Source organism: Neophocaena asiaeorientalis, unplaced genomic scaffold, assembly GCF_003031525.2.
Source record: "Neophocaena asiaeorientalis asiaeorientalis breed wild unplaced genomic scaffold, Neophocaena_asiaeorientalis_V1.1 scaffold70, whole genome shotgun sequence".
Taxonomy (NCBI): Eukaryota; Metazoa; Chordata; class Mammalia; order Artiodactyla; family Phocoenidae; genus Neophocaena; species Neophocaena asiaeorientalis.
In genome coordinates this window covers 11359176-11385635 of record NW_020175410.1, presented here as the reverse complement: position 1 = coordinate 11385635, position 26460 = coordinate 11359176, and the positions used below count along the sequence as shown (strand labels likewise).

At 37.6% G+C, this 26460-nt stretch overlaps 1 protein-coding gene across 2 annotated transcripts in view; it reads left to right on the top strand.

Moving 5' to 3' along the window:
- The window catches only part of PPP1R9A (protein phosphatase 1 regulatory subunit 9A), a 306866-nt gene that overhangs the window by 257920 nt on the left and 22486 nt on the right, over positions 1-26460 (top strand). Inside the window, exons 12-15 of one of the 2 annotated variants that reach the window (XM_024767115.1) lie at positions 9788-9945; positions 10457-10754; positions 20435-20522; positions 20622-20705. In XM_024767115.1, the coding sequence (XP_024622883.1) occupies positions 9788-9945; positions 10457-10754; positions 20435-20522; positions 20622-20705 (628 nt within the window). The remainder of the gene's footprint in view (positions 1-9787; positions 9946-10456; positions 10755-20434; positions 20523-20621; positions 20706-26460) is intronic. The other variant, XM_024767116.1, reaches the window with a different exon arrangement.

Here is a 26460-nt window from a genome sequence, read left to right as displayed (position 1 = left end):
AAGAGGAAACCCAAAGATTGGTGAACATAAATAAACATTCAACCTCATTAATAAAAATAAAATGATTGGCAAAGATAAAGTTTCACAGTAATATGTGATAGCCAGCATATAGGGGAAAAAGAGAAAACTCATACAACTATTTTGTTAAAACAATTTGATATTATCTAGTAAAATGGAAGATGTACAAATTCTATGGCCCAATAAGTTCACTCCTGTGTATATATATGCTCTCCAGAAATTCTTGTTGTGTACCAGGAGACATGTTCAGAAATGCACAGCAACTCATTCATAATAGCTACAGTAAAAAGTTAATTAATTCTAGTCAAACCTTTCAACGTAATGTTGAGCAAACAAAAAAAATGATTTGAAGAATATTATGTACAGTTCATTACCATGTGTATAAAGTTTAAAAGCAAGCAAAATTAATCAGTATATTCTTTAGAGATACTTTTGTGGAACAACTAGGAGAAAAAAAACAGGGGTTACAACTAGGAACGGGACATAGAGAGGGCTTCAAAAGTACTAATTTTGTTTCTTAGGCTTGATAGTAGGTACATGGGTGTCTTTTTTTCCCCCTTCTATTTCTATATGACTTACATATATGGTATACTTTTTTGCATAAATAAAATATTTTAAAATAAAAAAATTAAGTAGCATAATTAAAAGATGAGAATGAGAAAAACCACAAAAGATTTTTAGGCTTAAAATATTAGTTTAAGATTTGTAAGAAAAAAAGCCAGCACCAGCCAGACATTTACATTGATAAGGAAGTTCATGAGGTCTTTGGACTCCTCCAAGAAATTATTTTCTGCTGAGGCTGTAACTATGTGTTATCTTTGTATTTCCCTGAGCCCTCAATGTTAGTGGCTCTTTTCTGCTACCTGTAGATATGAGGCCAGGCCAGACTCATACCACCGCATCTGATTTATTTCCTGATAGAGTCTGAGAGTACATTAAACATTCACTTTTAGCACTGGAACCCAGAATTTTAAAAGAAAGTTAAAGGCATGATTAAAGTCAGAATTCATGAAATGGAAAGTTATTAAAAGGAAAGTGAATGCTTACACTACATCATCAGGAGTGTCTTATACAAGAGAATGAGATACAGAGCAGCGAAGTAATTATTCCATGCTGTCATGTTGTTTAGTTCTGAATTGGGGCAGGGGAGAATTCTTGACTAGATTCAAGCTTTCTTTATCATGCCTATAGATATAATTTTTTGGTAAACTTTCACAATTTTTATTTTTCCTGAACAGATTATTTTCAGTAATTTTAAAAAATATTTATTTGTTTATTTTTGGCTGCGTTGGGTTTTCACTGTTGCGGCGAGCGGGGGCTACTCTTTGTTGCAGTGCGCGGGCTTCTCACTGCGGTGGCTTCTCTTGTTGCAGAGTACAGCCTCTAGGTGTGTGGGCTTTAGTAGTTGCAGCGCGTGGACTCAGTAGCGGTGCGTGGGCTCTAGAGCGCAGGCTCAGTAGTTGTGGTGCACGGACTTAGTTGCTCCGCGACATGTGGGATCTTCCCGGACCAGGGCTCAAACCCATGTCCCCTGCATTGGCAGGCAGATTCTTAACCACTGCACCACCAGGGAAGTCCCTTCAGTAACTCTTGATCCCCAATAAGTAATTTTGACCATGAAATACTATTGAATTGCACTAATTAAAGGTTGAACATTCCCAGTAAATCACTGTGGAAAATTTTAATGAACAAGCCAAATAAATGAGAAATCGATACTTATTGATTGTTTTCTGGCATATCATTAAAGCCAAAATCTGTTCTCTTACTCAAAAAGCAAAGCACCTAAATTGCCTGTCTAGTTTTGTGCAAGTTTTGCATCTGTCTATGTGTAAGCCGTTAAGACTTTTGTTGACAAATCAATGAGGCATTCAAAAGGAGGTATTTAGTGGCAAAACGGCAACTCTCCTTGGTTCATGTTTCTCACTGCATCTTCATAAGTTCACAGAAGTCACCAGACCCTTCAGTCATACTGAGAATATGTATTAGTGCTAGAAGAGATCTAAAGTTGTTTTGATGGAAAGCAAGTTATTTTTTCAGAAGCTAAGTAATTTTCTGTTCATTTTAGGAAAAGTAAGCTACTTCATATTTTATTTTGGCTTTTGAGTATTTTGGCTTTTGAATAAAATTCAATTAAAATAAAATTTTATTCAAAAGCCAATTGAACTGTAAAGGTAGATTATGATCTTCTGGAAGTCAAGACAATTTTAACCCAAATGTGGAATGTAGCTCCTTTTCAAGGAAATGTCACAAGATAGCTGTGTTTTGAAGTGTTTCTTATATTTTATAAATATGCTCTGGTTCACCGTGGAATCCTAATTTTATAGATTGGAAGACAGCATATGATTATGCTAAGGTAAGCTGACTAAACGAATTAGCTGGGAAATCAGGGTGGAGGGATATAAAAGTAGGAAGGAGAAGATGCTGCACGGGGTGGTTTGTATATGAAGTATGTGCAGTGGGTTCCTGTAGATTATTTAAGATTTCACTTAAGATGTCTACCAGCCAAGAGGGAAACACAATCAATCATGGGGTCACAGCATCTATAGAATTAAAACTCGAACGATGAACAGCTATTTCTGGAATTAGGACCAGAAAATTCTCTTGTATGCATGGTTCTGAACAGTCTGCCAACCATATTGTTCCAGTAGTTATAGTACTGAGATCCTTAAGGTTTTTTTCTGTTAATGTGGGGCACAGACATCAGGTTATAACTGAATTCTCTTAGGTGGACATGAAGTAATGTTCTACTTCAATGCTGTGCCCTGATTATTTCTGAGACCTATAGGAAATTCCACTTATGAGGAAAGTTAGGAAAAATTAGAACGTATTTGAAACTGAAAACTCTGTTGCTTGTGAGTTTTCTGATGAAACAGAAGGGTTTGGGGCACCAAAAAGTCATTCTTATTTTTATTTTGGTTTTAATATTTGATTTATTCAAGTTATATTATCAAAAACCTAGTTCTTTACATTTTAAAACTTGATTTGCAAATCACTGCTAAGTGATCTTTGAATAATATTTACTTCCTATTTACAGACTTAGCTAATTGAACATGTACAAATATTTAAAGTTGCATTTATAAATTTTTTATATTTGATTTCCTTTTTAAGTACTATTGTTAGCAACTGACAGTCTTTGCAAGTACTTAAGAAGCTCTTATACATCTGTTCTATTAAACTTACAAGTATTGTGATCTTTAAAGTTTTCTTAAATCTTCTAATGCTGTATTATGCAACTCAATCTTCCTCTCAAAAGATACTGTGCAAGTATCTTTTGCACAGTTTTGGAAGCCAACAATTATCACCTCAGGTAACTTAGGTTATTTTCTACCAAAGACGTAAAATCTTAGTTCTTCCCATACTAATCAAGGAAGATGTTATGTCACAGTATATAATTTGGGGACTTGCCTAACTAGCATGCTTGGAATTACTAATATCCAGAGATTATTGACAGGAAAACTGATTAGATTCCTATAAGCAACCCTGAGTGAGAATACAGAAGCTTGTTTATTGTTGTCATGGCAAAAACACTATAGTGTTAAGAAAAGGATATGCACATAAACCACCTGCCTAGACCCAAGCTCTGACATGACTTCATAGTCCTACTCACAGAAGTCTGCAATTCCCAGCCGGTTTGCCCATTTGATTTGATTTTACGTTTCTTCAAATTTTGGGTAATGCAGATCTTTTCTATCAGAGTCTAAAGACAGCTTACAATGAAGGAGTCCGAAGATATTTAAATGCCCTGTTGTCTAAATCTCAATTCTGTATTCCTTTATGTTCTCAGAATCAAGCAACTCTTACAAGTATTTCAAATGATATATGATGGAATTTCGTTTTTTATATAGTTTTTTTCTGACTTGTAGTCACTTCTTCCGTGGGTAGTCTAGCCTAGTGGCATTACTAAAGAGTCATTCCTGAGATATGAACTGTAGAAATGATCCCTGAAAATATAGTCTTAAGAGATATAGACAGCAAAATTTGGACCTCTCTCCCCTTTGAGAATAGGAGTGTAGGTTGACCGTAAGCTGAAGAAGGCTAAGTTAAATATCAGACTGCACTGGAGAAGCACTACGTTAAAACAAATTACCAAATTATGTTTCAAAACCATACAGATAGTTTTGAGATTGCATTTATTCATAAATAGGTAAAAAAAGAATTCCTCAATGTTTTTCAAAGATTAGCAAATGAAATATATAGTTCACACAGCAATAAACTCAGACCTAATTAAAAAATTAAGAAACAGCAAGAATCTTCTGCTGGTTCTAAAATGGTAAGAAATCAAATCAGCCTCCTAAAATTTCATAAATACTACTTGGGATACAAAATTTATCAGGTTTTGGGTGGTTATAAAGAATTCGACTATTAATAGAGTTCAGAGTGAGAGTTACCCATGGATGGGTTCCTAACCAAAGTGCTATCATAAGATGAGCTGAAGTTGTATAACTTGGTCTCAAATTACCGTGTCTGATTCAGTACATCCTCCCCATACAATACTGAAACAAAGTAGTAACTGGAAGGAAGCTAAACTATAGGGCCCTTATTTAGTCCCAATCACCTGGCAGTGAAATAGCAAGGCAGGCAAACAGTCTCCATAGATGTGATGAAAGAACAGCCATCTCACACAGGGCAGGCTGACAGTCACAGGGATTTTGACAGAGTATCCTGAGCTGATACCAACATCTGATAATCCTGAGTCCTAGAACACGAGAACTATCAGATTGGAATGGAATTAAGATGTCTGTAAAAGTAAATTTACTGAATATGTGTTTTTTCGTTTTTATTAATTTTAACTACATAAGTAATATATAGACTTTTTTTAATACCTAATGCAAAAAAAAAACAAAACACAAATTTAACATTACAAATAAGACTAAAGTACCTGTTGACCAACATCTCCAAATCTAATATCTTCTTTGGAGGTAACCACCATTATCAGTATGAAGTATACCTTTTCAGCTCGCTTGCTATGCAATTATATGCATATATTTACTGTTGGAAAAATGTATTTTATGTTGTTGGGATTTTTTAAATATTTAAAATGAATATACACGTTGTTCTGCACCTTGCTTTAGTCACTTAAGAATATCTTGCTAATTTTTTTATGTCAGTAAATGCATTTGTTGAGTGCTTATAATGTACTCTTTCAAGCATTTGTATATCAATGCATTTAGTCTTCATGACAATGCAGTTATTATTATGTTGTTATTATCATGCCCATTTTAGCAGCTGAGGATTCTGAGGGAAAGAGAGATTAGAGAAATTGCCCAATTTAGTGACAGAGCCACCGTTTTGGATTCTGTTCAAGGAAGACTAACTCCAGGTCTCCTCTCACGGCAACTATTGTACACCGCCTCTCTGAGGTGCATTAGCCTACCTCTGAATGCGGTGTGTATCAACCCAAAGCCCCATGGGTCCATCTTTTGTGAACTTGCAGTGACTGAACGATATGCAGATACTGTTCAAGTTTAAAGATGCCACCGAGTGCCTCGTTACGCTCGGCATTTCGGTTGATAATAGCACAAGCCAGGCAGTGTGATGGTATAAGGTGTGTGGGACTGTTTTTGAGGAGAATAATGAACATAAGAATGCGGAGCAGACCCCATTGTTATGCTGCACCATTCCCCTACTTCCCTCGCAGCCTATGTCTGATCTGTGAGCAGCATTCCATTTACGTCAAAAATAACGTCAATCTAGTGAAAAAACTGAATGACTCAGAGCATTACTGTAGAGAACTGGTCTCTGTGTGATATGATCTATAACATCCTAATTTCACAGAACATTTTTCATAACAGCTGCTAAAATTGTGATCGAATCCATTAACTTCTTTTAAAGGATCCAATGTGAAGCAATATTGAAGCTAGACTTAAAATGCAGGTGTACTGAGGTGGAGTCCAGTCAGTGCTAGCTGATGATAAAGCAAGCATACAAGATTGCCATTTGGGGGCTGTCCAACACCAGGACCAGGCAAATTACTGAACAGTAATGGGGCAGAAGCCCCAGAATAATTCTCTCTGCTCTCAACCCTGCTGATAAGCAGTTCTCACGTTCCCTCACTCTATTTGTTCAGCACCTAGTGATGAGGTAGCTACTGCAATCCTGGATGTTATATACTATGCTAGGTCCTCCAGAGTTAGGTCTCTATTGCAAAAGGAACTATGTTTACAGAAGTAGAATGAGCTTCCTACTTGGTTCTTTTTGTCACCAGGTAACCAGAGTTGTTACTAAACCAAAGAAGAAATCATCCGAGAAATAGTTTTTCTATAGTTTTCAACGTCTTCCTTTTTTATGCTCTTCCACGAATGTGGAAGATTAATAACATTTCATAGTTACATGGTGGAGAAGTAAATTTTCTAGATTAGTCACATCAATTGTGGATTGACAGCTGAACACACTGAACTCTAACTGCATTAAAATCTTATTCTAATAACTTGTTGAACACTAGCTAAATTGGTGTGTACAGACTAGTGGCCTAGGAGTCAGAAAACTAGAATACGTAGTCACGGCAGCTCATAAACTAGATATGTGGATGAGGACAAGGCAGTCAAGTTCTCTGAGCTTCAGGAGAGGAAAAAATATACTTGGCTGCTCTGTCTCTTGGGGCTGTTGTGAGGAACAAATGAGATGATGTATGTGACAGTGCTTGGTGTTATAAAATGTACAGTCTAAATATGAGATAGATACGTTGTAAGATGTGTGTATATGGCAGTATATCTAATTATATTATTGCATTCCTCCATGTGGTATTTCCACCTTTTATATGTAAACAAGAGCTGGTGAAGTTGATTCTCTCCCAATTATCACAACTCCTAATGGGCAGCTACAGGTTCAGATTTTATTGAAAAGAGGAAATTAAAGTGATCAAGGAGATTATTTTTTCTTCATTGACATGTAAAAAATAAAGGGACTACTGATAGAAAATATTTAGCTGTCTTTAAATATACTTGAATGGTCTGACTTTTCTGAATATCCACTTTTCTTTCAAGAAAGGAAAGGCAAATGAAATGAAAAGGCAAGCCTGTACATATTTTTATTCAGTGGATGTATCTCTCAGGGAAAAATATATTTAATTTTATTTGTTAGAACCATACACCAAGTGCTAAGTTCCATAGATAAGAAAGGTACAACCTGAGGTGCTTCCTTGTTTTGCTTTTATAATATAATATATTTAGAACATAATACTTCATAATATTTAATACTGTGAAAAGAATTTCCTGGGGGTAATGCTACTGTGAGAAATTGTTTTACTCTATTAATATCAGTACATATTAATATTTTCTACAGCTCAGTTATTTGCTTTATTCTTAATAATTTAAATCCAAGAAGCACTTGATCATTAATTTCTTGAACATTATGACTTCATTTAATGACTGCCGCTCTGAAAAGGTAAAATAGAGTTAATGACCAAACTTCATTATTTCTAAGGAGTGGCTACATATGCAAATGTAAGGAGCAGTAGCATTCCAAATAAATTCAACTAGTGGAACACTTTCCCTCAGCCAGTGCCTATTCAGCCAGTGTTCGTGGGTAACCTACCCTCTTCCCTTTCAGAATTGCAACTTTTGAGTCCTGACTTAGACTCTGGGCAGCAACATTAAGGGTGGGGAGAGGCAGACTAAAGTGGTTTCTCCCTCTAGCCTTTACCAGGTCATTTTGTGTGTGTTCCACTTCACTCTTTTTTTCTTTGAGTCTTTTTATTTAAAGACTTAAACACTTCCCTTTGAAAAATCAGTGTAGTTTCTGGTGGGGAGAGAAGATATCCAAGAAAAACAAAATGAGACAAAGACGCATACACATAACTTGGAATATAAACTTAAAAGTTAATAAAAGGAAATTGGGGGATGGTATTTCTTTTAACTTTTCAGCTCTTTTACTTTATTTATCTTACAGTTTTATTGAGATATAATTGACACAGCACTGTATACGTTTAAGGCATACAGCATAATAATTTTTTTTTTTTTTTTGCGGTAAGCGGGCCTCTCACTGTTATGGCCTCTCTCGCTGCGGAGCACAGGCTCCGGACGCGCAGGCTCAGTGGCCATGGCTCACGGGCCCTGCTGCTCCGCGGCATGTGGGATCTTCCCGGACCGGGGCACGAACCCGTGTCCCCTGCATCGGCAGGCGGACCCTCAACCACTGCGCCACCAGGGAAGCCCCAGCATAATAATTTGACTTACATAAATCATGAAATGATTATCACAATAAGTTTAGTCAATGTCCATCATCTCACATAGATACAAAGTAAAAAAAAAAGAGAAAAAAATATTTTTTCCTTGTGATGAGAACTCTTAGGATTTACTGTCTTAACTGTCATATATAACATACAGCAGTGTTAATTATATCTATCATGTTGTACATTACATCCCTAGTACTTATTTATCTTATAGCTGAAGTTTGTACCTTTAACTACCTTCATCTAAGTCCCCCTTCTCCCACCCCCACCTCTGGTAACCACAAATCTGATCTCTTTTTTCTGTGAGTTTGTTTGTTTGGTTGGTTGGGGGGTTTTTTTGAAGTATAATTGACTTACAACACTATGTTAGTTCCTGTTGCACAACATAGCAATTCGATATTTTTATACATTACAAAGTGATCACCACAGTAAGTCTGTTTACCATCTGTTACTATACAAAGATATTATGCTATTGTTGACTATATTCCCCACTCTGTCCATTTCATGCCCATGATTCATTTATTTTGTAACTGGAAGCTTGTACTGCTTAATCTCCCTCACCTATTTCACTCATTTCCATATCCCTTCCTCTCTGGCCACCACCTGTTTGTTCTTTGTATCTAAGACTCTGTTTCTGTTTTGTTATGTTTGTTCATTTGTTTTCCTTTTTAGATTCCACACATAAGTGAAATCATACAGTATTTGTGTTTCTCTGTCTGACTTACTTCACTTGGCATAATACCCTCTAGGTCCATCCATGTTGTTACAAATGGCAAGATTTCATTCTTTTTTTATGGCTGAGTAATAGTCTGTTGTGTACACGCACACGCACACACCACATCTTCTTTATCCATCCATCTATCAATGGTCAGTTTATTATACTTCATCCATAATACTAATAAATTAAGTACTTGTGGTGGTTTACCTGTTTTTTGTCTTTGTTTTGCTTGGATAGCCCGACCTTGTTTTATTTCCCCAGCTATCTTAAATTTGCTGTTGAGGTAAGTTCTTTGCTGGTCTTTCTAGAGAGTTCAAAGAAGCACAAGCTAAATTTTCAGAAACTCTGTTTTGGGTGGAAAAAAATATATTAAGACCAAAATGGTACAGTCCTTACAGTTACAGTCTTGGTAACTTTTGCTGTAGAAAATTTATGCCGATGGTCACCTTTTGTTATCTGCTCTTGACCTGGCACCTGACTTTTTTAGTTTTTTTTCTTGATTTCTAAGATCTCCCAACTTTGATACACCTTCTTGTATATTTGTTCATCCAACACTCCAGCATGCATTCTTGTAAATAAATAAATACAAGTGTGTGCTTTTAATAGTTATGTTGTAGAAAGGTTTTAATGGTCTTTGGATGTTAGATTTTTGTTGACGACTTGGTCATCTTTAGTGTTCGTTTATTCCCTTAGGCTTTGTACATTTCTCCTAAATCTCACTGATTTCTTTGTTACCTCTGTTACCAGACAGGCCGCCATGGTTGTCACCTGTTTCCTGCCTGGTATTACTGATAACCTTGAGATTTTGTTATCAGTGTCTGTGGTCTCTGTCAGTCCTCTCTAAAGTTTTCACAGATTATTTTGCAATATTCTTTTCTTAGACTTTAATGAAGCAGTCCCAGAGACAGAACGCCTGGATTCAAAAGCACTGAAAACCCGGGCCCAGCTTTCCGTGAAGAACAGACGCCAGAGGCCCTCTAGGACAAGACTCTATGATAGTGTCAGTTCAACAGATGGCGAGGACAGTCTGGAGCGAAAGGTGAGTGCCCCTGACTGCTTTCTGACTTGTGAGTTTGGGCTGTATCCTTGTTCCTACAGCTTATTGAAGATAATGATTTTCCTGCAGCCATATTCTTTATTCTAGTTGGAAACAGCTGGAATAGTTCACTTCTTTGTCTCCTAAATTCTTATTCACCTCGATATATCGTTGTAATTCAAATTCTTTCTGTACTCATTTGATGAACTAATAACCAAGAGCATTGTCCATATTGTCATATTTCATGATGGTGCTTTTGATATTCAGCTGTTGGTTTTATCTGATGGTAAATAATGAGTGTACAAGTCATTGTTTCTATATGTCTTAGGTATCTGTGGTAGCTACAAAGGTAATATGGTGAATTGTTGTGAACTATGTAGTCTTATCTGTAAACCAACAAAAATGGGTTTTCATAGGGATTTACTAAAAAAAGGTCCATCTGATTTCAAAGTAAGTATCACATGGGACTGATGCTCAGTGGCATAACCTCCTTTATAATCTCTTATACCAACAGCCTTCAAACAGTTTCTATAACCACATGCACATTACCAAATCACTTCTGCCCAAGGGTTTGAGAACTTCTCCAGAATCAGATTCTGGTGCTTCATCCCTCACTCCAGTGGCTGGCAGTGTGCCCTTCTCGTCTGACCACATAGCTGAATTTCAAGAGGGACCCCTGCACCCAGAAAGGGAGCCTTCCTCCTCTACTGGGGGAGACACGTCATTCTCCTCTCCTTCAAAATCTGATCATGATATGGAAGAATCTCCTTGCCACCATCAAGCCACCACCAAGAAAATACTACAAGAAAAAGGTACCGTTAATTTTGTTGTTGTTTAGCTTCTGTTTTGTCTGACTTCACTAACACCTCAATTTGTGCCATGTAAAAATGGCTCTTTTCAAAAAAAAGAAAGCAACAAAAACAAAGGCCTGTCTTTTCATAACTAATAATTAATACTGCATTCCTTTTATATTATGGGACAAGAGAACACCCTTCTCTCTTTATTTTACTTTTTTTAAACCTTTTCCTACCTGATTAGTATTTCACTTCTTCAGCTTTCTACAAGTTTACTACTGAAGGAAATTCTTCAGGAGGCCTTCGAGAGATTTTGTGTAATAGTAGCCCATAGTTTCAATAACTACTAACATAATCATTTAGAAAAAAATATGTATATATGAAAGTGAAAACAATATAGGTCTTAACCCATTAATTGGTTTTTATTTAGAAGAAATTTTCACAGTAATTTATATTGCAAAGAATGTGATAGAAAAGCTGTGATAAACATAATGCAGGGAGATTAGTCAATAAATTTGAAAATATGCTCCTAGAATTAGCATCAGAATTTCATAGCAGTGTCAACAGATTGTTGTCCTTTTAATTGTGCGCTTTAATTTATAGAAGTAATAAATTCCTGTTTAAACAAATGAAATGATGCAGAGATATAGAAAGCATAGGTTCATTCTCTTCCTACCACATCTGATGTGTTCCTTTAAAGTAACCAAGAAGATTTGGTTATATTATTTTCACATCTGAAATGCACATAGATATATATAGTGTGTATGTGTGTCCGTATGTATATATATACACATATATTTTAAACAAATGTGTATATATATATATATAAACAAAAATAATTTCTGGTGTGTGTTTTGTTTTATATACTTTTTTTTATAAAAGTGAATTCTACAAATGACATTCTGCAGTTTTGTTATACACATGATAATATTTTATGGACATCCCTCTGGGGCAATATACACAAATTTAAATGACAAGATAATCTTCTATAGTGAGCCGATAATATAACTGAGGCAACCCTTGTAGTATTGATGGACATTTAAGTTGTATCCCAGGTGGGGGTAGGTTGTTGTTGTTGATTTGCTTGTTTGCTTACCACTGTGAAAAAGATATAAGCATTCTGATGCTTTACATTCTTGTATGCTGATGCTTTCATTTCTGTAGAATAAATTTCCAAAAGTTGAATCGGTAGTCAGAGTATATTGTACTCAGAGGAGAATGTATGGCTTTAAATGCTTTTATTGTAAAAAATAAATACTGAAAATAAATAAAATAAATATTCAAAATAAAGGGAAAGAACAACCAAAAAATAGAAAGGAGGGGATAATGAAGAGAAAAGCTGAGTTTAATGAAGTTTTATTAACGTGAAAAGCCTACTCTTAACACCTCCACAAAATAAACGCAGCAAAGCTATGTAAAAGTGAATAGCCCCCTGGAAGGACAGGTTAAGAAAAAAAATAGAGAAACCAAAAACACCCACAGCGTTTGAAATGAGAAAGGAGATACAGAGGTTAAAAAAAATTTTAAGATAGCACCCCAACTCTATGGCAGATTTGAAAATCTAGAGGAAATAGAGGATTTCCTACCAAAATATAAAGTACTCAAAATGGTCTAAGAAAAAGAAAACCTGAATAAGCCAATAAGTACAGAAATATAAAATATATTTTTATAGCTTCCATTTAGAAAGGTACCGGGCCCAGGTGGTTTTATAACTGAATTCTGACTCACCTATAAAAACAATAGATAGGAAAAGATAAAATAGAGCATCTATTTTATGTTAATTATTCCAGGAGATGTTTTTCATTTATTTTATGTAGCTAGAGTCTTAAAAGCTAGTAAATATCATGTGGAAGAAGAAAATCTTATACCTTAAGAAATATGTCTTATTTCTTATTATATAAGAAAATCTTATATAAAATCTAAATGTAGATTCATTTTAAATATGATGCTCGTAAATTAAATCCAGGAGTGAAAATTACTTATATTCCATAATCATGTAGGGTTGATTATGGAAAGGTAAGGATGGTTTAACATTAGAAAATCTAACTGTATGAATCATCATATCAACAAAGGAAAAGTGAAGTGTTATAATATTAATAGACATTGAAAGGAATTTGATATAATTTTTCAGACATTTCCTATAAAAACTTGTTAAGTAAAGAAGGTATTAGGAAAAAATCATCTAAATAAGATTAGTTATTCACCAGAGAGCAATGACAAAACATCATACTGAATAGTGAATCTTAAGCCACACAAAACTAGCAGATTATTTAGAGACACAAACAAAATGTTGAGGTTACAAATGGAATGACAAAGTTAATTACTTGGGAGGAGTGTCAGGGAACGAAAATGGAAGAGAATATACTGGGGACTTCCTACGTATAAACTTCATGGGAGTGGGGTGAGAAGTGAAATGGGTGTTTATTTTATTGTTTTTCCTTTAAACTCTAAAATTATTTTATAAAATACTCTTGATTTCAGTAGACAATAATATATATACAAAGTTAACTGATAGACTCTATATGTCTAACATACAAGTAGCTTCGAAGAATTTTTTAAGTCAAGCATAGGCTGAGGTAATAAATCGTCAGTTTATTGAAGAGAAAATTCATGTTACTTATAAAATATGAAAAGGTGATCAACCTCATTAATGACCAGAGAAATAGTCATTTGAGTTAGATACCCATCAGATTACTTCCACCAACCAGTGCTAGCAAAGATGTGGGACACACTCATTCACTACAGATATGATTGTGCATCACTGCACTGAAAAGTCCGTGCGCACTTATCTCTACCAGAGCAAAAGTTGTAATCTTCCTACAAATACATCCTGAACATAGAAATCCAGTTGATGGTGGAGGCTCACCTTGTTTTGTAACTCTTAGTAAGTGTCATAGCTTTATCCCTGACATTTTCCCTGGTTTCCTTCCCTGAGCCTGTTGATTTGCTGGAATTCTCTTCCACAGACTGGTCCTAAGCACAAGTCTTCCAGAAGACGTTTTAAGGTAATAAATAAGTACTTAGGGAGTACAAGATACTAGCGGAGGCAAGAGAAAATATGCCAAGCCTGCTAATTCATCAAAAGCAGTTGTAAAGTTGGTGAAGGACTTAGACTGTGATTTTGACCTACTTTCAAAAGAATGAAGGCTTCAGAAACTCTCATTAACTAACCTAAATTGTGGATTGTAATGGCACTTTTATAGAAATATACTTGTGTGAAGCCCTCTGTCATCTCCTCAAGGGAAAAAAAAATGTGTATAGACCTTACTTGGTTCATAAGGCGGCAAAAGAGCAGGAGCATATATTTTGGAAATATAGGTTAATACTTTGTAGTCCACTGTTTGAGTTTATAAGGCATAACTTAGCTGTCTGAAAGAAAGTGCTTTATAGTCAGAGAGTGGATCCCTCACACATGAAATCTGACTAAAATTTTTTTAAAGTGGCTACATCTTGTCTAGATTATTTCTCTTTTCCTTTTCCTTCTAAAAGCAAATGTTTCATCTCAAATTGGAGGAGTATTACATGGATGTGAGTTGTGCTTCACAGTCCATTGGCAGTAATATAGAGCAAAATGTGGTTAGCAGTGATTAACATTAAAATGTGAGAATTCCGTCTTTTCTCCAATACCTCCTTTGCTTGCTACTGCCTCTTCTTTGGGATTAAGCTTCCAGCTGTAGTAAGCAGGACCAAGAAATAGGGGGTGGGTAGTTTCTTCTCCAGAGACAAACTCTTAAGCTTTCCCATTTTTTAAATTTTCCTGGATTGGTCATGCGTCTGGGTAACTAGAAAGGAGCAATTAATTGAGCTTTTATAAAGTATTAACTTTATAAATAGTTACTAGTATGATAACCATTATTAGACATTAACTATGACCAGATGAAAGCAGTGCCTCACATTCTTTCCTTCCCTTGATAAAAGTTTCCAGCCTTGAAGAGCTTCCTGTGCCTTCCATGTTCACTAGTATTAATCCATTCATTCACGTATTTATTCAACAAATAGTTATTGTGCTCCTGCTCTGCGTCCGGCATTGTGCTAAAGGCTGAATATACAGTGATAATATTCCATCCTTTCCTGCAGGGAGTTTGCAAAAAAAAAACTGTTTATCTGTCTCTCTGTCTCTGTTTCTCTCTCTCTCTTTGATTTATTGCTTGCTTGTTTGTTTGGTGACAGACCCTGTCTCTCTGACACCACACAACCACCACCATCAATAACCCCAGGAAGCCCCTGTACTTTCTGCCTTCCACTCTCAGGCTCTGTTGCACCTTGAAAGATAGCAAAGAAACCTATCAGTCAAGACTCTTTACATTCTGTGAAATCCTTGAGTTCTTTGCCATGTGAGACGAATCGACTATTCAGAGCAGGACTCAACAGAGGTTAAGTGTGGCTAGCCTGATTTACCTGTGTGTATGTGTTTATATGTGTGTGGTTCTTACAATTCACTGGCTCCTTAATAAAGGAACTAGAATGGGATTTGTACTCACAAGTACAAACTTCATACGTAACATGCCACTCCAGGAAATTCTGGTCCTTCTTCAAAGCTCAGCTTAAATCTCACCTCCTTTAGTGGACCCTTTGCACACCCTCCCCATTCCCGGGCAAAGTGAATTATTCTCTCTGATCCCACAGAAATTTTCACAGTTACTTCTGCTTCTGTCACTTTGTGTGTGATAATAAGTGATCAGGTTGTCAAGTGTGAGCCAGAGTTTTCTCACTTGTCTGATTCATCTTTGTATTCATAGCCCCTAGTAAAGTATATGCATATAATTGATATTAATAAGGTTCTTGGACAAATTAATAAGTATGTCACTCTAGATAATCAGTGCAAGTCTTCTAGAACTGAGGTCGTCAAACCAAATTTGGCCCCCGCCCGTTTTTTTTTAAGGTTTATTTATTTATTTTATTTAGTTTTTGGCTGCATCGGGTCTTAGTTGCAGCACATGGGATCTTCACTGAGGCATGTGGGATTTTTTGTTGCGGTGTGCGGGCTCTTCGTTGTGGTGCATGGGCTTCTCTCTAGTTGTGGCGTGTGGGTTTTCTCTTCTCTAGTTGTGGTGCGCAGGCTCCAAGGCGTCTGGGCTGTGTAGTTTGCAGCACGCGGGCTCTAGTTGAGGCCCGTGAGCTCAGTAGTTGTGGCACATGGGCTTAGTTGCTCCACAGCATGTGGGGTCTTAGTTCCCTGACCAGGAATCGAACCCAGGTCCCCTGCATTGTAAGGATTGTAAGGTGGATTCTTTACCACTGGACCACCAGAGAAGTCCCGCCACCCCCCTTTTTTTTTCCCATGAGATAAATGCTTTTATTTTATTTATTTATTTATTTATTTATTTTTGACTGTACTGGGTCTTCGTTGCTTCACGTGGGCTTTCTCTAGTTGTTGCGAGCGGGGGCTACTCTTTGTTGCGGTGCGCAGGCTTCTCATTGTGGTGGCTTCTCGTTGTTGCAGAGCACGGGCTCTAGGCACGTGGGCTTCAGTAGTTGTGGCACATGGGATCAATAGTTACGGTGCATGGGTTTAGTTGCTCTGCGGCATGTGGGATCTTCCTGGCCCAGGGCTTGAACCTGTGTTCCCTGCATTGGCAGGCGGATTCTTATCCACTGTGCCACCAGGGAAGCCCCTGCCAGCCGTTTTTATAAGTAAAGTTTTATTGGAACACAACCACACTCAAACAGTTACATACTGTTTTCATACTCCAGTAGCAGAGTTGAGTAGTTGTGGCAGAGTCAGTAGCCCACAACCTAAAATGTTTACTCTCTGGCCTTTTACAGAAAGTTTGCTGACTCCTGGTTTAGACATACATTTTCTTCCACTCAGCATTGCTGGATAAACTCTGAAAATGTCTTAGTCATTGGTTGCTGTTTATCAAGATTTTTTAAAGTGATACACCATTACTTTTGCTCTAACAAGGTACCACAAGGGTACTAATTAAGTTACAGCTGTAGTTGATTCCATTCCTGGGGCAAATTCTCCGTTCTTCAGTTGAACACCTAACTGAAGTTGGGTGTCTCCTAAATTGCACCAGTACCACATTCACAAGTCATAATTCTGTTGTCGTATTTGTGGGACCTCAGTGGAAACTAGGATAGAAAGAATCCCATTACAACTGGCTAAATGATAAACATCTAACCCCATTTCAGTTAAAATTAGAGAAAGTAAAAGATTATTCCGAGAGGTTTGTTAAGCAAGTTATATAGCAATAAAGGGCATGAAAATATTTTCCCCCGTCTGTTCTTTGAGTAGCCTAATACTAAAGTTTTAGTCTCTGGACTTACATAGCAGTGGGCCTTTGTTCAGACAAGGTTGAGTAAATGAAGTACTATCAGTTTTCTATTTGTGATTTGTTCATTATTCTAAGTGTATATGTGGCCGTTAGCGCATTGCCTAACACAGAACATGTCTTCAGAAATATTTGTTGAATTAATGTCCTTGCAAGTAGAAATCTTTACAGGATTCACTTATTGTTATGTTGCATTAGGCCTTTATACATATAGAAATAGTAAATTTTATCATTGCTCGGAGGATGGCGAGGTTAACCCTAGCTGAGATTGGTAAACGAGACATGACAAAGAAAATACAATTAGAGTAACTACTGAAGGACTGAAAAAACAGAAAAGATAGGTAAGGAAGGCATATAAGGCAGGGAGATGGCATTGATAGAGACAGGCACACGTAAGATGAAATGACAGGAGTGGGGCTGTCCCAGCCTGCTGGAAGCAGTCTGTTTATTCAGGTTAGAGTGATTGCTCGTAAAATTGAACAGGTAGGTTAGGGCTATAGCTCTAGAATTTAAATACCTTAGATACCTTATCATATTACTAGAAAACCACAAGATGCTTGAGCAGAGGAATAAAAAGGAAAAGACACTAGGTATGAGGAAGATGAGTTAAGAGACCCTGAAAGGTGGAGGAGCAATAGACAATGACAGGGAAGAATGATATGAGAACTGTTGAAATGTATGTAACTTGACGAGATCAGGGGGAAGAGAGTGAGGAGGTCAAAACTGATCACAGGGTTTCTAGCCTCAGAAAACACGGTCTTGTCATTGATAGAAAGTAGGAAATCAGAAGCATTATGAGGGAAAGGTGATTAACTCATTTTTAGTAGAGGAGGTCTTGAGCTCGAGAGAGAAGCCAGGGGCTTCCCTGGTGGCGCAGTGGTTGAGAGTCTGCCTGCCGATGCAGGGGACACGGGTTCGTGCCCCAGTCCGGGAGGATCCCACATGCCGCGGAGTGGCTGGGCCCGTGAGCCATGGCTGCTGAGCCTGCGCGTCCAGAGCCTGTGCTCCACAACGGGAGAGGCCACAACAGTGAGAGGCCCGCGTACCGCAAATAAATAAATAAAAGAGAGAAGCCAGGGCTGGGAGGTAGATTTCAGAGTCCCCAGAATAAAAGAAGAGGTAGTCAAGGGTCTTGTTGCAGTGAGACTAAGAAGAATGCAGTCCCAGAAAAGGCCTTAGTATTTAGCTCAGGAGATCAATCATTACCTTTGAAAATGAAGACCAGGTTGCCAAAGATTAAAGCTGGGTCACCCAACGTGAGGACTTGGACTTCTAATTGCTCGTCAAGGTAGTATTGGAGAGATTTCAAAAAGCCTAATGGAAATTCCACATACAGCTAAATAACAAACAAAAATGTCACAATTCTTTTTCTTTTCCTGAAATCATACCAATCCAATGTTGGTTTTTATGCGGACTAGAAGTTCTGAGGTACATTAACGATGGATTTGATTGATTTAAAGTGGGAAAGTGTATTATTACTTAATCTTGCCTCTTCGGCCTTTTGAAAGAGTTCATTGAAGTGTTCCTTGGAACACACTTTGGCAAATGTATGAGATAATGATGTGAGGTTGCCTAGCAGCAGGCTCTCTGATGGGCAGAATCAGGCTTTTAGTCCCAAGATGTCCACATAACTGCCACACTAATAGGTTACAGAGTGTTGCCACGTACATTGCTTCATCTGGTCTTAGCACCACTCGTTAAAATATCTCCCAGCCACCTTTATTTCCGAAATTAATAAGGCAGTCTCCTTTTAACTTTGCACATTCCTAGCTGTTGAGAGTTGCTCTAGAATTTATTTGGAAGAATCCGGTACTTTCTTTCCTTCAGCTTCTGTTAAGAAAATTGAAATCCTGCTTTGTTTTTTTTTTAATGTCCATTAGCAAAATCACCTTAGAATGAGTTTGTGCCATGTGTGTATATTTTTTTATGTGCCTGTGTCACATCTGTGTCTATTTAATTCAGTTACCCAAAGAGTAATGATGCAAAGAGCCATAATAAATATTTGAGGTTAGAAGTGGATTTTGACGTGAACATATTTCTTACTCTTCTATTTGATTATGTACATTTCAAGGAATTGATTATTATAATCTGTGTATCATTAACTAAAACTATGAAAAGCTCATTGCTAAAAATCCTTAGAGTATTTTTCAACATCCTGTGCTTCTTCAGAGCTTCGAAAATAGGCTCCTAAATGAGAACTGTGTGCACATCATGGCTTGTAAGTTATGTGTGTTTAGAAGTTTCTCCTGAAATAGACAAAAAGCATAAGCAAAATTAACTGCAAGGTTAATTGAACACTCTCTTAGGAGAATTACACTCCATGCCAGAAGGTTGCTGGATTTTCTTCTTAATTTTAAGAAGAGAAAGACACCAACAGACAATTGGGAAAGAGCAGTTTCATACACAGATATGCATCAAAGACACCCCTTGTTAATGATCTCAGATGACTGGATATGCTGAAATACAATGCCAAACAGCATTCTTTGCTAAATAGCTCCAAGTAGAGCCTTAGGAGTTTCTACCTTGTCCAAGGTAGAGTAAGTGCCACCAGTGGAATCTAGTTCCTACAACTGACATTGAATTCCATTGGCAAAGCGTCTCCTCTGATTGGTTTTTGGCATCATTTCAAGGGTCCCCATCCCCCAGCAGCTGCTGTGCTTTAGAGTGCCAGCGTAACTCGTAACTCGGAGAGAGGCAGAGATCATTCAGCTGCAAGCACTGGGGAGGTTTTGGCGTCTTCCACATCATGGGAAGCCAGCCAAGTTGTGCTTAAAGCCAACTTCTAAAAAAAGACCTTTCAAAAATATAAATGTTTTATAGCTGAGCTCCTGCTTGAGAAGTCTCCCCCATGTTCTGTCTCCTCTATCCCAAGACTGGCCACAAGCCATTAGCAAGGGGCAGATGAGAAGGGAAAGCTTTGACTCTCACTTTCTCCCTAATCTCCCAGACTCTCAGGGGTGACGTTCTTTATTGGACTTGGGACATATGGGGGAAGTGAGCTGGGGTCCTGTCAGAAGGTGCTAAAACCCAAAGGCAAGAAAGGCATGGAGGACAGAGCCCAGACATTTGAAGCAAAGAGTTGGAGCCAGAGAAGGAACAGAAGGAAAGTCATTTGGTCCCTGCTTTGAACGTAAAGAATGACTTGATAGTGTTTATTCTTGCTTATTTTTTTTCATTCCAGTTTATTTGAAGCTAAAATTCTTTGTGATAAGTATTGGGCTTCTGTCTAACAGGACCTCTCCTGGTTTGACTGAATGTTCCTCAACATAGCTATGTTTCCTGTATGTTAATAAAGGCATCCAGTATTTTCTTTTACTGTTAGGAATTGATGCAAACCCCATAGATTCAGAGACGCAATGACTTTTGACAGTAGCTTTTTAAAAATGATAATAATTGCTTTTTTCACATATGTGTATATCCTAGATGGTGCCAAAGGTCCCAGATCACTGAGGGCATCAAGTTTGTTGGTGGTGCGAGGAGGAAAAATTAAGCGGAAGTTTGTGGATCTGGGGTAAGCTCTTCATGAAGTTAAAAAGCAAGCCCTCTGTAAGAGAAGGATTAAAGGAGAAAATGTCAAATCCCCCTTTCTGACTGTGTGCTGTCATTATAGGGCGCCTTTGCGAAGGAATTCCAACAAGGGAAAGAAATGGAAAGAAAAAGAGAAAGAAGCCAGTAGGTTTTCTCCAGGTAGCAGGTACGGGTGGGTGATTAAGAACAGATGTATCTCTGCATCTAAACTTTCTGGCCCCTTTCCGTTGTTAACCGGAATTAGCGGTCGGTCGTTACCTCTTTGCTGAAGTGATACAGCTAGAGGTGAGATGAAAACAAATTGCAGTTGGTATTTGTCTTACTCTGATTGAAGCCTACACCTGGCCTTGGGTAGATCCATTGGCTTAGTTGCAGAATTATGGTCACATGAAGAGTTTTAATAAATGTTTATCTAAATACAGTATAAATGTATCTATGTGATGTGTCAGACACATTTCAGCTTTTTTGCCTGGCTACCCACAATTCTTGTGTCTTCTGGTTATAAGTCTGAAAGGGTAATTTTGCATTTAAGTATATTGTTGGCTTTCAAGACTGTTCTGTCCACATGTGGGTAACAAACACCAGTGTCTTACCCACCAGTGTCTCACTGAACTCAGCTATTAAGTTGATTTTTGCTGGCGCCATCAACTATGCTTACTGTTCAATAGAGACTTTCCTATAGAGAAGTGAACTTTGTATAGCACATTGTCAAGGTTTCCCAACTTTATGCTGAGATTACATAATTGTAAACTTAGGTTTATATAGGGAGACAGTAAAGCACAGAGCTCTCTCTGAAGTCCAACTGCCTGGGTTTGAATCAGCGCTCTCCCAGTTACTACCTTTAAAACCTTCGACAAGTTATTTAGCCTCTGTGCCTTTGTTTTCTCATATATGAAATGAGGATAATAAGAGTAGCTACCTGTTAGTGTAAGGATTAAATGAGTTTTCATGTAAAGCATTTAAAATGGTACCTGGCACATAAGGAGGCATTCAATAATAATGATAGCAATCTGCTATAATTCTTATTATTATTTGCAAGTTACAAAGAAGTTTTATATTTATCATTTCATTTGATCCTTACAATAAGATTGGGAGGGCAGATAATAATACCATACTTTATTGATGAAGAACTTCACCTTCATAGAATTTAATTGATTAGCCCATGATTATGCAACAAGCAATTAATGTCAGTTAGCTGGGGCTTGGCCTCCTGTCCAGATGTCTTTCCAACACTGCATGTCACCTCCTAGTTACTTAAGCATCTAATGATGTTTACATTTATTTATGAATTTTGGGAATCATCCCAATAGTATAGACTAAGGAAGAAACAGACAAAATGCTAAGAATAAAAGAATGTAAAATTATTTGGGGACCACCTATCCATTTTATAGGTTGTCCCCAGCTGTTTCCTTTTTTCTCTTTTCTGGCATACACCTTGGTGAGAAATTGTACCTTCTCCCTGGGATTACAGGAGAATGGGGGAGAGGGTGAGGGATGAGAAGAGAGAATTCCAAAATTAATTATTTTTGTTAGTCTGGGTTTCCTTTATGCTGTGCAGTGGAGAAAGGCAAGAAAGCTCTGTTTATATTAAGGACAGGAATTTCAGGAAAAATAAGGCCATAATGCAACTCAAGAGCACTTTTAACTTTGTGTGGTTTTAGAGTGAGAAATATAAAACAGTCTACTTTATGCCTTAGAATTAAGAATAGAAAACTGTCAAATACGCTCAGGGGAAAAAACAACAACAGATAGTGAAACCGTTTAAGGGAGAGAGAGAGATGCCCAAATGCACAATGGGAGAGAGAGTTGAACACTTCTGAAGTGACACTGTGCTCCCTTCGGTCCCTGGGCTCCTGAGGCAGCCACTACCTCTCACCTTTGGGGCCCCACCCTCAATGGGACATAAGCGCAGGCATCCAACAGAGTGGAGGGGAGAAGCTTTGACTGAATTTTGTCGTAGGAGCCAGAGAGTTCTCACGCCCTTGTGTAAATTGCAGGTGAAAGTCAAGCAGGTGTTGACTCTCCTGGCAAATACTCACCTTACTCCAGGCAAAACCACCATAATCCAGGGTGGGTGGTCATCATCGTGCTGCTTAACCGCAGCCGATACCAGCTTTTGAAGCAGCAGCCAGCTAGGCTGCCTAGTCAGCTACATTTTAAAACATTAACTCTGCAGTCTCTCTGCATCAGTAGTCACAAACAATTCACGTGTACAACATTACAAAGTAGTTTTCAGTTAGAATCCTAGTTTCATAATTATTTGTAATTACAGTAGAAGGTTGACAGGACTGAAAGGAATTCATGTAACTGAAACAGTAGGGCAGGGAAGAAGAAGGATTTTTTCAGTTTCAAAAAAATAAATTTTTGAGGTATCACAGTAATTGGTTAACAGTAATCAAATCTAATGACAGCCTCCATTCTCCTATGTAGATGAATAATGGGCCAGAACCTTATTCAGAACATATTCCAGGAAGTACAGTTACTGCCCAGTAGGAGCATAATGCAGTTGAATTGGTTTCACAGGGCCCCTGAAGGTAGGTGGGTGGCAAGCACCATCAGCTGCAGGGTCCCACTGCAGTTGTGGAGAAGAACTGGGGGTAAACTCATCACTCCTGTGAGGTTTCCTCAGAAAAAGGAGGGAATGATTCACAAATTGAGTTAATAATCTTATCGTTTAGGCTTTTCATCCAGTTCTTATAAGATTGTAAAAACCTGATCAGGTCATTCAATCAGTGATAACCTAAGGCTACCGGACTTGAAAGAGGCCAGACATTCTCTAAATGTGGTCTTGGTTTTAGTTTTTCCCTTCCCAAAGAGTAAAGAATTTACTGTATTCCTTGTGGAGACAAAGTGATTCAAATACATGACCAACATGAAACAAGTAGATGAGGTTAAAATAAGAAGAAGTAAACCCTACAGACATATATGGTTTGGTTCTGTCCTTTTCAAACACGTGCTCAGTGAACTTTCTGATTTAACCAGATAACATAGCAGATAACAAAAGCAGGAAACACTTAATCGTCAGAGCTTGTTCATCCCTTAAAGTACATACCAAAGAGTGAGATAAAATACTCTCCTTAGAGTAAGGAGCCACTGGTGTCAGTGGAGTGTCTATTTTTGGAGCTCTGTAGGAGAAGCTCCCAGTTTAGTCACTGAATGGAAAGCCCTGTGAGCAGATATGTGTATCTCAAAGCAAGGCTAGAGGGTGGCACATGGGGAAATTATGGGGAAGGGAGATGGCGCTCCTCTGTGGAAGCAAATCTGCTTTCACCTTAGAAGTGTGAACAGTGGAGAAAACACTGAGCTGGAATCCAGTTATTCGTCCTGACTTTGCCATAGGTAAGTCTGAATTCCTTGGACTTTGGTTTCCTACCAAAAAATAAGTGTGGTCAACTAAAACTACATGGTCTGTAACTCCCTATCCATCTCTGCCTGCACTATCCAGCATGGTAATCTCTAGTCAGATGTGGCCCTTGAGCACTTGAAATGTAGCTTGTCTATATCGAGATGTGTTGTAGGAGAAAAAGCATGCTCGATTTCAAAGACTTCGCATGGAAAAAAATAGAATGTGACGTGTCTTGGTATCTTAATAATTTTATAATACTGATTACATGTTGAAATAATATTTTGAATATTTTGGGTGAGATAAAATATATTATAAAAATTAATTTTACCTCTTTTTTTCCATGTGGCCACTAGAAAATTTTAGTTGACTTATGTAGTTCATATTATATTTCTATTGGACAGTGTTGATCTATATGATTCTATGAAAAACATACTCTTGATTTCTGACTCTTTATTTTGTTGGTCTGTAAATTAGCATGTATTCATTTGTTTGTTCATTCTTTTTTTATCTGTATGTACTCCTCTTTGTTCCAAATATTATTTGTTTATATACAAAAAAATATATGGTACAACAGTATAATTTATTTTAAAAGTAAATCAGATAGGGTAAAACAAGATAAAGCAAAAAGTAAGGTTGGTACTTAGAACATCTTCAGCAGTACTTTCATAGTAAATATAACAGTGACCTCCAGTAAAAGCCAAGAGCATAATGTCAAGGCGATTAAGAGCCCGAGTTCAAATCGCAGCTCTGCCACTTGTCCTCTTGAGCAAGTTACTTAACCTCTCTGTACCTCAGTTTTCTCATCAATAAGATGGAAACATATATTTACCTCTTCAGGTCATTAAGGGGATTGAGATCACATTTAAGCACATTTTAAGTCCTTAATAAATATAAATGGCTATCATCACTATTAACGCTTAAAGTAATTCTTATTGCAGGGATATAAAACTAAATATTTTCTGGACATATTTTTCTGGCAGTCTCATTCATGCAGGGGTGACTTTGGTAATATCTTGACGAATAAATGGACTATGTGGATTATAGTTCAGGCAATCCTTCATAGATGCCGTTTCTCTCAAAGAAACTTTAGATAAATCATGGTACTACAGTGAGTTTGAGATTATACTGCATGACAAGTATCTGCAGGGCAGCTCTGCCCTGTTGCTGAGCAAGGGCCAAGCCTCTGCTCCTGAGCTGGAGTTGAAACACACCCTTTCAGAAGAGCTGAGGAGTGGGATAAACACATGTACACAGAGAGAGAAACCCCTTTCTCTGCCTAAACCCGGTCCACAGAGGCACCCCAGAGAGGAGCCAGCTTTTTCCTTCAAAAAAAACATTTTAAAAAACAAGAAACAAAAATGTAGCTATAAATGCCGGTGGAGAATGGCCATTAGAAAATGGCAGAATAATTTGAGCCTGAAAAGTTTTAGAGTGCACATTACCAAGACACTAGTGGCCAGGAACAGTGATGGCAAAAACTCACCACTGGAGAACTTAACCTTGGCCATGTAGCTCACGTGGGCTCTCCCCTTCACTTGATATTTTTAATGCCCAAAGGTAGTAGCTTTGTTCTTAAAAAGAGGATTATTTGGGTTATAAATTAAGAGTAATTTGTTAAAGTCTCCAATTTTAAAACCTAGCTTTTTTTGAGTTTAGCTCAACTTAGAAATCCCGTCATTTCGTTTTACACATCGAGTAAAATTTTATATGAAATAAAAAAGGTTTCACTTTTGTGAAAACCTTCGAACAATATTAGCTTAGCCTCAGGAGAGTAGACCTGTTCCCCCATAATTGTCTGTCCTGTTTTTAGCTGCATTTATACATTTAATCTATTTAGTTTTCCTTTTAAGTAATTTCCAGTGCCTAAAACCTGACAAACTTACATTCCTAACAAATCAACACTTTTCCTACTTAAAAAAACTCTTGAAAATCTACTAAATTAACATAACTACAGTGACTTTTGTTGTGGCTTCTCCCGTTGCGGAGCACAGACTCCGGAAGCACAGGCTCAGCGGCCATGGCTCACGAGCCCAGCCGCTTCGTGGCATGTGGGATCTTCCCGGACTGGGGCACGAACCCGTGTCCCCTGCATCGGCAGGCAGACTCTCAACCACTGCGCCACCAGGGAAGCCCCCCAATACTCTTTATCAGTGTGGTAGTTTTACACCTAATTAGTTAAATCTGAAATCAGTTAAATATATTAAGGTAGACTCAATAGACAAGTTTCTTTCTCAGTTTCTAATAATATAAATTTTCTTTAAAACTAACCAGTATATTTATTATTCCTAAACTAATATTTTTGTTTTGATAATACGGATTTTATTCACATGATCATCTTGCTGTTTCATTTTATATCTTCCCAGTATGGGGGAGACTCATTAAGGGAACAGTTTCTCCATCTCAAGTGAGTGTACGGGAGGAAAAAAATATATTTTTCCCTCTACACTCCTAGGTTCTTCAACTGAAGTCCTGTAAATTAGACTGACAGAAGACAGATTAACAAGGGAAAAGCATACAAATATATTTAATGTAAGTTTTATGAGACACAGGAGCCTTCCTTAGGAAATAAAGACCC